The sequence below is a fragment of the Aegilops tauschii genome, chromosome 1 (genome assembly GCF_002575655.3).
Source record: "Aegilops tauschii subsp. strangulata cultivar AL8/78 chromosome 1, Aet v6.0, whole genome shotgun sequence".
NCBI lineage: Eukaryota > Viridiplantae > Streptophyta > Magnoliopsida > Poales > Poaceae > Aegilops > Aegilops tauschii.
In genome coordinates, this window is record NC_053035.3 from 484,925,138 (window position 1) to 484,937,723 (window position 12,586).

The 12,586-nt window shown below is 46.6% G+C and overlaps 1 protein-coding gene across 1 annotated transcript; it reads right to left on the bottom strand.

The window, feature by feature from the left end:
* Positions 1-4,994: 4,994 nt before the first annotated feature.
* On the bottom strand, positions 4,995-6,684 carry LOC109767394 (phospholipase A1-II 7-like). Its single transcript, XM_020326148.4, has 2 exons — positions 6,028-6,684; positions 4,995-5,838 (listed from the first exon to the last, which is right to left on the bottom strand). Exons 1-2 carry the CDS (start codon positions 6,607-6,609, stop codon positions 5,230-5,232), a joined length of 1,191 nt encoding a protein of 396 aa, XP_020181737.1. The 5' UTR covers positions 6,610-6,684; the 3' UTR covers positions 4,995-5,229.
* Positions 6,685-12,586: the final 5,902 nt, after the last annotated feature.

Below are 12,586 nucleotides of genomic sequence, written 5' to 3' on the forward strand. Positions count from 1 at the left end.
TAATGAAACTTCTTGGTCGGCTCGATCGGGCGCCGCCGACGGCGGATGCAGGCGAGGAGTGACAGGTGCAGAGCGTTGGACCTTTTGGGGCACTACCCTTTCTCTGTCCCTCTCTCGTCTCTTTGACGAAATGGAAGAAGTTAGAGATTGTCAGTGTGTTCTGGACCTATCTTGAGATATTTAGGTGGGCTTCAGCGGTAAATCTCAGAGACAGTTAAAAAAGTCAAAAAGGAGAAAAATCAGGTGGACTAAAGCTGTAGCAAAACTGCTATCAAGCTCTCCCTAACTTTAGCAGTTAGGGATAGCTAGGTGTTAGGAGAGAATGGGAAAGCTTCACGGTTTGGTTTTGTGATGTATGTATACAGGTTCCTAAGGTTTTAGGAGATTTCACGTGTTTGGTTGAAGCAGGTAGGTAGCTAGTGTGCGATCCCGTAAAGTAAATAAATAGCTAGTAAAAAAAGCTGAAAACGTGCTGTAGTGCCGATTCTCTCTTCTCTATGCTGACAAGTGGGACCTGTAGACTTCTACCCTGATATATGATTACGGAATATGCAAGGATCATTTTGCAAAGTTGCACTGGCCACATGGCAGCAGCAAAGAGCTCAACTGTAACGAGGACCGTTTATAAGACCATAGATGTTATGTATTTTCATGTATAGAAACCGTATTGGAGTGTTTTTAAGTACAAAGGAAAACATGTTATGTACCAACAAGTTAAAAAACCAAATGTGTAATTTTCGCACCTGCAACACACAATCGAGTCAAGGCGTGCTCATGGATACACATGTACAAAAGCAATTTGAGAAGTCAACGACTCTCCTGGAACGAATCGGTACAGGCCTTCTGAGACTACCCACAATAGGAGTAACATAGGTAGTAACATCACACATATCTAGGTTAAATAGATGATGTAGCATGCAATAAATGAAGAAAGAGATGAAAGTGGTAACATAGCTAGTTACTACTAGTATGAGTAACATCACACATATCAAGGCAAGATGTGTCTATAGCCTAATAAATGAAGTGCTCCATGTTACCACACATATGTTACTCTCCACTATATAGGTAGTAATATAGACTAGTAACATGGGCATATTACTAGTCTATGTTACTACCATTGTGGCTAGTCTGAGTCGCACCCAGCGACTACGGAGGTGACCCATGCCGTAGCCAATAAAACACTTCCTTGGCCAAGTCCTCACAGAAAACAACGGAGGTCCCGGCGGCCTTGAAAGCCATGTCTACAAGGTTAAGGTTCGGTACCTCACCTAGTTTAGTTTAGTTTAATTTAATTCAGCATTTGTTCAGAGCCAGACTAAGGATGATGTATTCAGATGGTAGTCCACATTAGCTCAGCACCCAACTCCTCCAAGTGGGGATGGCCGAGTACGAGCGCTTCGCCAGGCCCCAAGTGAACGGTGGGGGGCTCAGAGTCTGCGGCCGAAGATCGATGCCAGGCGGAGGTGGTTGAGTGTCTATGCCGCAAGAGTGCAGTGGCGGCCGATCAGCGGCGCATGGTGGATCTTCGGCCACCGATGGATAATGACAACGACGGCCCAATGAAGACGACAATAGTGCGAACGATGATGGAGGTGCCGGCTTCCTCGGAAGCCATGCCTACAAGGTCACCTTTTGGGTAACTCGATTAGTTTAGTTTGAACTTATTAAACTTTGTCTGTTTGATTGTAAATATTTCAAACTTTGTTAAATTTCATCTGATTTGCTTAAAATTCTTATGTGTTTGTGTTCAAAATGACTGGGCATTTGGTATCTAGCTACTGTTGACTAGCGGGTGCCCCGCCCGCTGCCGCAGGTATGATCGGACGTGACTGCGGACATTTGATGCCAGCCGTTTGGTGATACGCCTGGAGTTGCCCTCAGTGCACCTTTGAGTTGTTCTCAGTGCATGCCGGTTCGTATCATGCCCATCAGTAACTTTCTGTTTTGAAAAATGCCTCACAGTAACTTAATAACTCCGACGTTTTTACATGCGCACACGGCTCATACGCACGTCCTCCAGATAACCGGTCTACTAGGGAACTCAGTAGGTACGTGCGTGCTAGTCGGCCGGGGCCGGCCTTCGCGTGACACGGCGAATCACGGTAGCATCGAGACCGGTCGGCCAGCCCGTCCCGTCAACACCCACGCATCGAAATGAACGGATCCTAACCCTTAGCGGGCACGTCAATGACCGAGACGAGAGCAACGCGCAGGAGTGGCATGCATGAGATCACTCGCTGTAATTGACCTTGCACGCAGGTAAGTTAGTTTTGACTACATGCATACGGTGGTGACCGATCGATCGATCGATCTGCTTCTTGCTTGCATGGTACAGTACCTAGCTAGCTGCCTAACTATACCGTGACCGATCAATCCATCGTACGTGGTACGTACGTGCTGACGATGACGTATAACTGCCTACGTACTTCGGCCTTTCCCAGCGTTCCATGTTGAACAGGTGCTAAGCATATGCCACATAAGCAAAAAAATGACATGACACAACAATTAAGGAGGAGAGAGAGCATTTTGATGATCCCAGAAAGAACCAATGCCAAGCACGTGAACCTAGGCAAGCCACTTAAATGAAAGAAGTTGACCAATGCATGAAAGAGTTTAGATGCTAAATCATTAAATAAAGTAAGCTTAGCAATAGCAAGTTAAGCACCTATGCATCGAGGAGTTGAGTTGCTAAGCTATTTAATGCACTTAGCACCTCATCTAAGCACCTTTACATTGAAAGAGGCCTTTTACTGCTAGTACGTACGTGCATGCGTTCTACCCACGTGTCGTGTAGCACGGCGAGACAGCGGAGGTAGTCTCGCCGGCACCATCCCGTTAAAAATTGGGGTTCGGGTGCACAAACTAAGCTAGCTATATTATTATTATGTTACGTGAAAATGATTCAGATCTATTATTAAAAATAAATGAAAGTACAAAGCACCTCAGACATAATAAAGATTACATCAAGATTCGAACGACCATCCAAGAACCACTACCGATGTCAGAATGAGCCGCCGACACACTGCTGTCGCCACTCCTCTACCGGAGACGGCTTGACCTTGTTGACGACAACCGAAAAGTCTTCGTGCACGTATCCCTAAGGCCCAACGCCCTGAAGCCATGGTCGTCGTCATTGAACAATTGGATAGATCTGAAGTACCTGCCGCCAAATCTTGCCGCACGAGAGAAATCCTAACCTCATATCCCCAAGGAGACGCTGGGAATCTACACCGGAGCTCCATTGATTACGTCCACATGGACGAACTCGAACAGGATCGGAGCCCGAAAGACAAAATCAAAGAAGAAGCGCCGCAATCTGCCGGAGTGCCGCACCTGCGAGGACTAAAAATTCCTAACCTAAACTGCAAACCAGAGCAGAAGCACCGGGATTCCCTCCCTGCTACCAGCCGTCGGAGTGGCAAACAGAGGGAAGGCGAATCTACGGGCTCGCCAGTGAAGTCTGAGGGAAGAGTTTGCTCTAGCCACTGAGGACAGGGGAGGAAAAGCTAAAGACATACTCCCTCCGCCCCATAATATAAGAGCATTTTTGACACTACACTAGTGTAAAAAACGTTCTTATATTATGGGACGGAGGGAGTAGATGTTTGTATGTAGAAGCTAGCTACAGCAACAGTGACCTCATGTCAAATTTGAAAATATTTATTGTTAATTAATATAAGATGTAAGAGTATATCAAAATATATACTTGCATTTTGGATATATTCCTCGTACAAAAGAGGGTTCCTAAGGTTTTACGAAATTTCACCTGCATTTATATAAAGTGGTCAACAACTTTTTGTTATTTACTTTCTAAAGCATGACCAAGCAGATAATACTAGGCAACTGTTGGGCATTACCTATTCTTTTGTATGAAAAGGCAGTTTCTAGCAATTGTCCATGCATATAATTGAATAAAGGAATTATATGATCTGAGATAGTGATAATGCCTAACTTGGTAGGGCCTTGATAGTTCTCTGGACTGGATAGGGAAACGCTTTGCCATGGTGTACAACTGCTAATGAATGAAGCCTCTGGTCTAGCTTCAACCTTGGTGTTACCGACGGCTCAAGATGCTGGTGCTTAAACTCTCATTGGTGCTGCAGATCTAAGCTGGAGGGAGATTGAAGATGGAAGATCTTCTGTTTAGATGTTGTTGATTCGTACTGTTTTGTTATGAGGCGCTCCATGGTCTTTTTTGTTTCCTTGGCCTTGTTAAATGGTCTTGTTGATACTAGGATTTGAACTTTCTGGTGGCAGTAGCTTGTTACCCTGTAGTCTAGGGTTCGACCACGATTTCTGGGCAACTGGTTTTTTACTAGTACCCTAGCTTGCTCCCCCCTTTCCCTTTCTCCTTTGCTTTATGCTGATCTTATCTTGTAATTCAGTGCTACAGACTATGTATTTCCATTACGACTATTATTTTAGGAAACTCATTGAACAGAAAGCTAACATATGTAACCAATTTTTTGTGCCAAAGGTGATAAGATTATTCGTTTTATTGGTTCAATGCCTTGATGTTGAATGATGTGGTAACGAAGGAGTGAAAATACTTACCATGGTTGTGCAATCAAGCATCTAATTTACCAAGAGCAAGGTGTATGTTCCGGGATTTGCAAAAATAATAATAATTGTATGTTACGACGTAGATAAGTGTGACCGTTTCAAAATTCCATTTTAAAGTTGTCCCTTTTGGTTTGGTTGATCACTTAACATTTTTCTCCCTTTCATCATGACTATCTCTGCTCGTACAACTCATGCAGAACATTAGTCTCCCCTAATTTTAATTCATTGGCATCTAAACCTGACCATTTAGGACAATTAAGGTGCTAATAGTTTCATATGGAAAATAAGATGATCATTCATAGACAAGCTATGTGATAGTAATTTCATATTTCTCAAGCTACGTAGACCACTAGATACGCATCCGACAGTTAAAGAAGCATTGAAGCAATGAGTACATGAAATATCCATCGTAGGTTTTCTAAGGCAATTGATTTAGGGGGAGGGGATAAACTCCCCGTGAATTTATTTATATCAAAGATGTAGTTTAACATGACATGACACACAACAACCACAACCGTTGACTGATAGCCCGGACTATCATAAACTCAACAGTATTGCAAGACACAATGTTTGAAATGCAAGCACATAACTAATTAAGCACCGATATTTATTGTAGATATTATAGGCCTTCTCCATGGCCGACGGTGCATTCATTTTGCCACTTAATTAGACTTCCCTGAAGTCATCGAGCTTCCAGTGGCCATCGGCTCCCTTGACCATCCACTTGTTCTTTGCCACATACCAGTTTTCCGGCACCGGGTACTGGTCTTTTAGAATATTGACTTTCTTGTTGACCAGTGCCACATCACGGTCCACCACCAGCTTGAAGTCCATGCCATCGCCCTGATCCCCGGCGACGCCATGCAGGTAGCATTCGAGGTTATGATAGGTATCCCGGTTATTTGGGTACAGGTAGGGGGATCGGTTAGTGTTGATAGGCACGGTCGCCGTAGCAACATCCACATACCCTAATAGCGGCCCTGGGAGTGTTGGGATGATGTCCGGGGCGTTCTTCACATGGATTGCGTGTAGGTCGCGGAACGAGGCAAATGCGGACTTGAATTTGTTGTTCCCGACCTGTGGGCTCGCGAACATGATCGCAGTCACGGGACACGGCGGCTGCTTGGCGGAGTTGAGGGGGACATTGACGCTGTTGGCGACCATGTCGACGGTGTTGAGGATGGCGAGCGAAGCACCGAGGCTATGGCCGGTGACTGTTATGCTTGTGACCTCGTCCTTGTGCACCTCCATTAGCCTCCGCACCTCCTCGAGGACCTGCGTGCCAAGACAAATTTCACCTTGAACGATTTCTGGTATGTATATGCTTCAGGAGGAGAATTTAGGTACTCTCTTCGTTTTAAAATAAGTGTCTCAAACTTAGTATCACTTTGTACTAAAACTAATATAAAGTTGAGACACTTATTTTGAGATTAAGGGAATATGATGTAAGTAAATATGGTTCACCTGATCTCTAGCGCTGGCCTTGTTGTACATGGAGTCTTCGTCACTGGATGTGTATACGGATAGAAAGCCACGGTGCACCATGGCGCCCGCGTTGGCGTCTGCGTAGGAACCCAGCACCGGCGCGGCGGACACCTGCAGGATGTCTCCATCGTTGGCCGTCTCAGATTCCCGCACGGAGCCGCGCCACGCGACGGCGATGTCGCGTCTCCCCAGGGCCGCCACTCCCTCGTCCGTCGTCACGGCTACGAAACCCATCCAGTTGGACTCAAGCGGCACGGTGGCGTCCGGACGCCCAGAGGCCGCATAGAGGAACTTTGTGACGTCGTAGTACTCAGGGTGGGACACGGTGGAGGCGGCCAGCACGTCGGCGCGGCTGTACACGCAGGCCCCGCGGTGCGGCGAGCGCTCCTCGTTGTTGAACCCGTCGTAGCTGGCTGATGCAAGCTCGCCGTAGGCGATGAGGAATTCCCGGAGGTCGGCATCCAGCGGGTCTAGGAGCCCGGCCCACGACCGAGCGCCGTGGAGCTCGCGCCACCGGCTGGCGATGCTACTGACGACTCCAGGCTTCATCGGCGACGACATGAGCGAACTTGGGGTGGGTGCTATTTGGCTCGTACGTAGTTGTGCTAGCTGTGGCTGTTGCTAGTGTTGGCTTGTTTCTCTAGGTTTGGGCATCGATCTATTTATAGGTGCGAGCAGGCCTCCACTAAGCTCCGACGCGTTTCTGCAGAGTAGTGAAACAACGGCAAGGTAGGTGCATATTGCAATCGAACTTGGTAGCTATGCGCTTCTCTTCGTACGTGATGCCCGTTGGACACGTGCACCGGCCGGGGGTTCGTACCTACGTGCATCTAAGGGCATCTCCGATGTATTTCATCAACTCGAACACCCCAAATGTTGATGAACATGCAAATAAATATGTGATTGGATGGTTAGGAGGGCAGTGATATCCTCCGCCACCAGGGTTCAAGTCCGACTTAAGGCATCTGTGATGACTTCATAAAATCTCAAGATACCATACCGGCTCAGTCTTTTAAAGGTGCTCATGGAAAAAGAGTGCGCGTACGTGCGTTCATAGGGTGTGTGTATGCTCATGTATATTCACGGACACTTATGGGAATAGCAGGCCAGTTGTTCAACCATAGCACCAAACATCCGTCCAGACTTTAAAGATAGTTAGACAAACAGATGAAACTTATGAAAACCAAACGAAATTAAAGCAAGTTACGTATATTTACATGCAAAATAGAGCGAGTTTATCTAAATCTAAATATGAAGAAACAAAAGCAATTACACAAGGTACCGGACGGTGATCAGCACCTCCATCATCATCAGTGACATTGTCATCGCTGCTTCCTCTATAGTCGTGGTCGTCCTTCTAGCGGCAGACGGCCGCCCAGGGGTCACGGCAGCCCTGATCGGCGGCCGATGTGCGCTCACGGCAAAGCCGCCTGACCTCGTGCAGAAGATCGGCCGCGTCCAGATCACGGCGATGATTGGGCGCATACTCCGGCCACGCCATCCGCCCTTCGCCTTGGCCTTCAAGGCCTTGGCCTTGCCGGCGAGGGCAAGGGTACGCTCGGACTAGGCCAGCCCTATCTTGTACAGTTCGTTGCTAATCCAGTGCGGATGAAAGGCGGACGTCTGCGTGGTGGTCCGATCATTGATTCTGTCCAGCACAAGGTCCGAATAAGCGCACCCAGTCTGGCGGCACGTCCGACTTAGCGAAGGTTGAACGACACACTACGTTGCGCCGCTTCCGATGATCCTCCTCAGTTGCCGTTTGGTCGGCTGCTTACTTGGCATGCAAGGACGTGGCGTCACCGCGACCGAGGTAGTGAAGCTAGGGACCGGCCCCGCGTGTTGGCTATCGCCCGGAGTGTTCCTCCTTCTTCACGGCGGCTGCGGCTCCACTTCCTTGCCGCGGCGAAAACTCCCGTGCTAGCGCATGGGAAGGAGGGCGCTTCCGTCTTGAAGCGGCATCGCGGCGGGGACGTCGTTTCTTCTTGACGCGGTGGCGTGGTAGGAAAGCAGCTCCTCCTTGACACAACAGTCATGTGGCGGTGAGGGCGGCACCGGACCACGGGTGAACAACGACCGCGAGAGGAGCATCTCGAGCTACCATGCATACTCCTCATTGGTCCTCGTGGCCTCGGCGTGGAGGGGTGGCTGCTGCTGCCTACCTTTATTCGAGGAGGGCACCACCTTCTCGGTCTTCACAGTCGATGCAGTGGAGCCCGGCGGGCTCAGGGACATTGGACGGTGGCACCATGATCCGGAGCTCCCGCGGATACTACTAACGCCGACTTGGCCATGCCGAAGGTGTGCGCAGAGGAGAGGCAAGGAGAGGAGAGGCGAGGCGGCAACATGTAGTAGATGGGGTTGGGTTTTCAGGAGGCAAGAGGACCGGCACCGTATCAATGCAGGCGCATCGTTGGGGTAGGCTTCTCTGTCGCCGCGCGTTCACATTGAATCGGCTTCGGTCAGTCCTCCAGTCACGTCGGCTAACCGCATGAATGCGTGTAGGAAGCACCCACCCGCGTCCGTTCTCAGCGGCAGTGAATGCCCGCCGAGGTTTCTAGGGCAAAGTTCACCGCGGAATTTTTTGTGTGGGAACAAGCCGCGAGGGATTTCGGGTGCGACTGCCCAGTCATGCGCGTACGTGGCGGACTTCTGGACGCCCGCAAACTTCGTATCCATTTGTAGGAATTCGATCGTCGGGACTGGTTTGCAGACGTTTGATGAAAGATGTTGGAGAGTTAAAAGTGTCTGGACCATGGACCGGTCCGCAAACATTTGTTTATGGACGTTGTTGATGGACGGTGTTGGAGAGTTCAAAGTGTCCGGACCATGGGGTCTGAACGTTTATGAACGGTTTGATGAATGGTGTTGATGATGCCCTAACACGCGTGGATGATTGCTCTCCAATTGATTAATGCACACGGTCAATTGTGAGTAGTCTCTTATCACGTAATCCAAGTTTCCCTAGGGCATGGGGTATGCTCCTGGTGAACGATAATCCTACATCTACGGCCCAGGTGAAAGAGACGTCTCCACGAGCCATGTACTAGAAGTCTAGGGGCGTAGACTTTCCAGAATTCCATGCCGAGGGCAGATGAGATCCGCAAGAACGTTGCGGCCAGCCGGGTATGAATTTCCAGAAGGCGATTTTGATTAATTGATGTGGCTCCCCTGAAGTCGCGTCCTTCCTGGTGGCCGAGGGGGCGCGGCATAGGCAAGTTCCTTCGTTGTCTTACATAAACACGCCTTGCACATGCTGCTTCAAGGTTCCTGCTTACACTGGCAAAATCGCCATCTACCGCCCACGGATGCAATGGTTTCTAGGCACTAGATGGCTAGGTCTGCTTCGCCGCGCCGGCTATCATTGGCTCTGGAAGCTTACTACTAAGCTGGCGCCGGTTAACTGCCATGCTTCCTAAGCAAACCAAGAGCAACACCAGCAGAAATCTCCGAATGTATGAAAACCCAGCTCCTCTAGCACAAATAATTGAACTTCAGAAATTAATTGTTGCAAACTGAATAAATCAGGTAGCAAAAAATCTAAAACATGACACAAGCTGTCAATCTGAAAGGTTATACATGTCGTAATAAGATGTTCAAGAAATATAGAGATGATATATTCAGATCATCTGCACAGACTATTCATACGCTCTTTTTCTTTCAGCAAAGAATTTATATATTTCATAAAAAATCACCTCACATGAACATAAAAAGTTGTTGCTGCTCTTCATACATATCAACACAAATGATTGGCGCCATGACACAGTAGCCTGTTTATTACAACCAATAAGAAATCTGGCAAGTTTCGCCTCTTCATTGTGGGTTGAGGCGTTGATTTCGCCTCTTCATTGTGAGTTTAGGAGTAGATTAGCCCCTACCTTCATTTTCGTCTCTTTTGTCTTTGGTGTTCCGATCCTGACTTCTATTGTCAGTGAGCTGAATTACGAATATAGTGTTCGCAGGGGCAAACAAAATAATGTAATCTGGAAAGGTAACTTTCATCCATCTCTCTTCAGGATTATTCTTTTTCTCCGTCCGCAGACATAGTTTCGGTTCTCGTATGATTTTGCTCTGTGCCGGCATGATCCTGTGTGTGTTAGTATTGGCTGTGTGCATATTAGTTATGTAGAGGCCGAATGTGTACTCATTATAATTGTATCCCTCGAAGTTATGTTATGAGTCAATAGAAAACACCCTTTATAAAAAATGTATGTACGAACGATCGATTTGTCACCGTATATAAGAAAATATATACGCGACTGATTAGTCAAAATCAACTTAAGTGCAGTATATAGTTAGGCAGCTAGGTAGTAGATCGATCGATTGGTCACTGTATGTTTGCTTACGCACTTCATATTCTTTTTCAGAGTAGCCCTGCTTATTAGAGGCCGTCGCGTTGTAGATGAACTCGCAAATGTAGTATCCACAGAAATCATTCCCGGATTCCTGCCACAAGCACTTTACGAGAAATAGAGGTCAATCAAACTGATAAGCAAGCATGCTAAATGGTATTGATGAAACTGGCTAGAATCAATGAGAGATGCGCGGAACTAGGTAGTAGTACTTACTTTCGGGTGTTTAAATCGCAGCTCGGTCGGCAGTCCCGAAGAAATTGTGGTGAACTCTTTCCAAACCCTGCCAGACAAAGAAAAATAATTACTTGATATCAGGAAATGAACAAAGTTGCCGATATGGTGCGATAATGATCGATTGAACTTACTTCTCGAGCATTCGAGTCATGTTCGCATACTCCTCGGGATCTTCTCGTCTGGAGTCTAAGATAGTTACTTCTCCCCGCTCAAGCTTCATCTCTAGGAGAATAAAGTGGAAACTGCGCACGCATGCATAACTCATCAGTTACATTACTATAACCTCGAGTAATAAGGGAAACCGAATGTGCACAAGACAATAAGACTCACTTGAAGTTGTAAGAAAAGAGTATTTTATCTTTGCTTTGATTTTTGAGCAACGATTTTAGCAAGTTGTCCTCGGTTTCTGAGACGTTGTGTTTAACCGTCCATTCATGTATGACATTTGGGTTAATGAACCTAATGTCATAGATTTGTGTTTTTCTCCATTCGGCCATCTTCAATCTGCATAATATAGTGAGGATAATTATATATACATGCAATAAAAGAGCTGAGCTATATATAGAGACTTAATTACAGAAAGTAGTACTTACAGACAGTAGCAAGCCATGAGTGATTTGTCGAGGGCCTTGAGATTGTAGAACTGGAAAAACTCGCCAAAATCAACAGTTAACACATCTTGTCCAATGAAGTCGTGGTTATCTTTAATTCTCATCGTCAAAGCATCATTCCCAGACTCACTGCAGGTTTTCATCTACCATTGATGGAATCTTCGCATCATCATTGTTAGAGGAGGACTTCCATCTTTGACGAGAGGCTTCCCGTACTGGTTATAGATGAAGGAAATATGCCCTAGAGGCAATAATAAAGTTGTTATTTATATATCCTTATATCATGATAAATGTTTATTATTCATGCTAGAATTGTATTAACCGGAAACTTCGTACATGTGTGAATACATAGACAAAACAGAGTGTCCCTAGTATGCATCTACTTGACTAGCTCGTTGATCAAAGATGGTTATGTTTCCTGACCATAGACATGTGTTGTCATTTGATGAACGGTATCACATCATTAGAGAATGATGTGATGGACAAGACTCATCCGTTAGCTTAGCATAATGATCGTTAAGTTTTATTGCTATTGCTTTCTTCATGACTTATACATATTCCTCTGACTATGAGATTATGCAACTCCCGAATACCGGAGGAACACCTTGTGTGCTATCAAACATCACAACGTAACTGGGTGATTATAAAGATGATCTATAGGTGTCTCCGAAGGTGTTTGTTGGGTTGGCATAGATCAAGATTAGGATTTGTCACTCCGAGTATCGGAGAGGTATCTTTGGGCCCTCTCGGTAATGCACATCACTATAAGCCTTGCAAGCAATGTGACTAATGAGTTAGTTTCGGGGTGATGCATTACGGAACGAGTAAAGAGACTTGCCGGTAATGAGATTGAACTAGGTATGATGATACCAACGATCGAATCTCGGGCAAGTAACATACCAATGACAAAGGGAATTACGTATGTTGTCATAAGGTTCGACCGATAAAGATCTTCGTAGAATATATGTAGGAGCCAATATGGGCATCCAGGTTCTGCTATTGGTTATTGACCGGAGAAGTGTCTCGGTCATGTCTAAATAGTCCTCGAACCCGTAGGGTCCGCACGCTTAACGTTCGTTGACGATATAGTACTATATGAGTTATGTATGTTGGTAACCGAATGTTGTTCGGAATCCCGGATGTGATCACGGACATGACGAGGAACTCCGGAATTTACGGTCCGGAGGTAAAGATTGATATATGGGATAATAGTGTTTGGTCTCCGGAAGGGTTCCGGAGTTCACTGGAAGGGGTTCCGGATGTTTCTCGAAATGTTTGGGTACGAGAACACTTTATTTGGGCCAAAGGGGAAGCCCACGAGGCTTTTGGAAAGTGCAA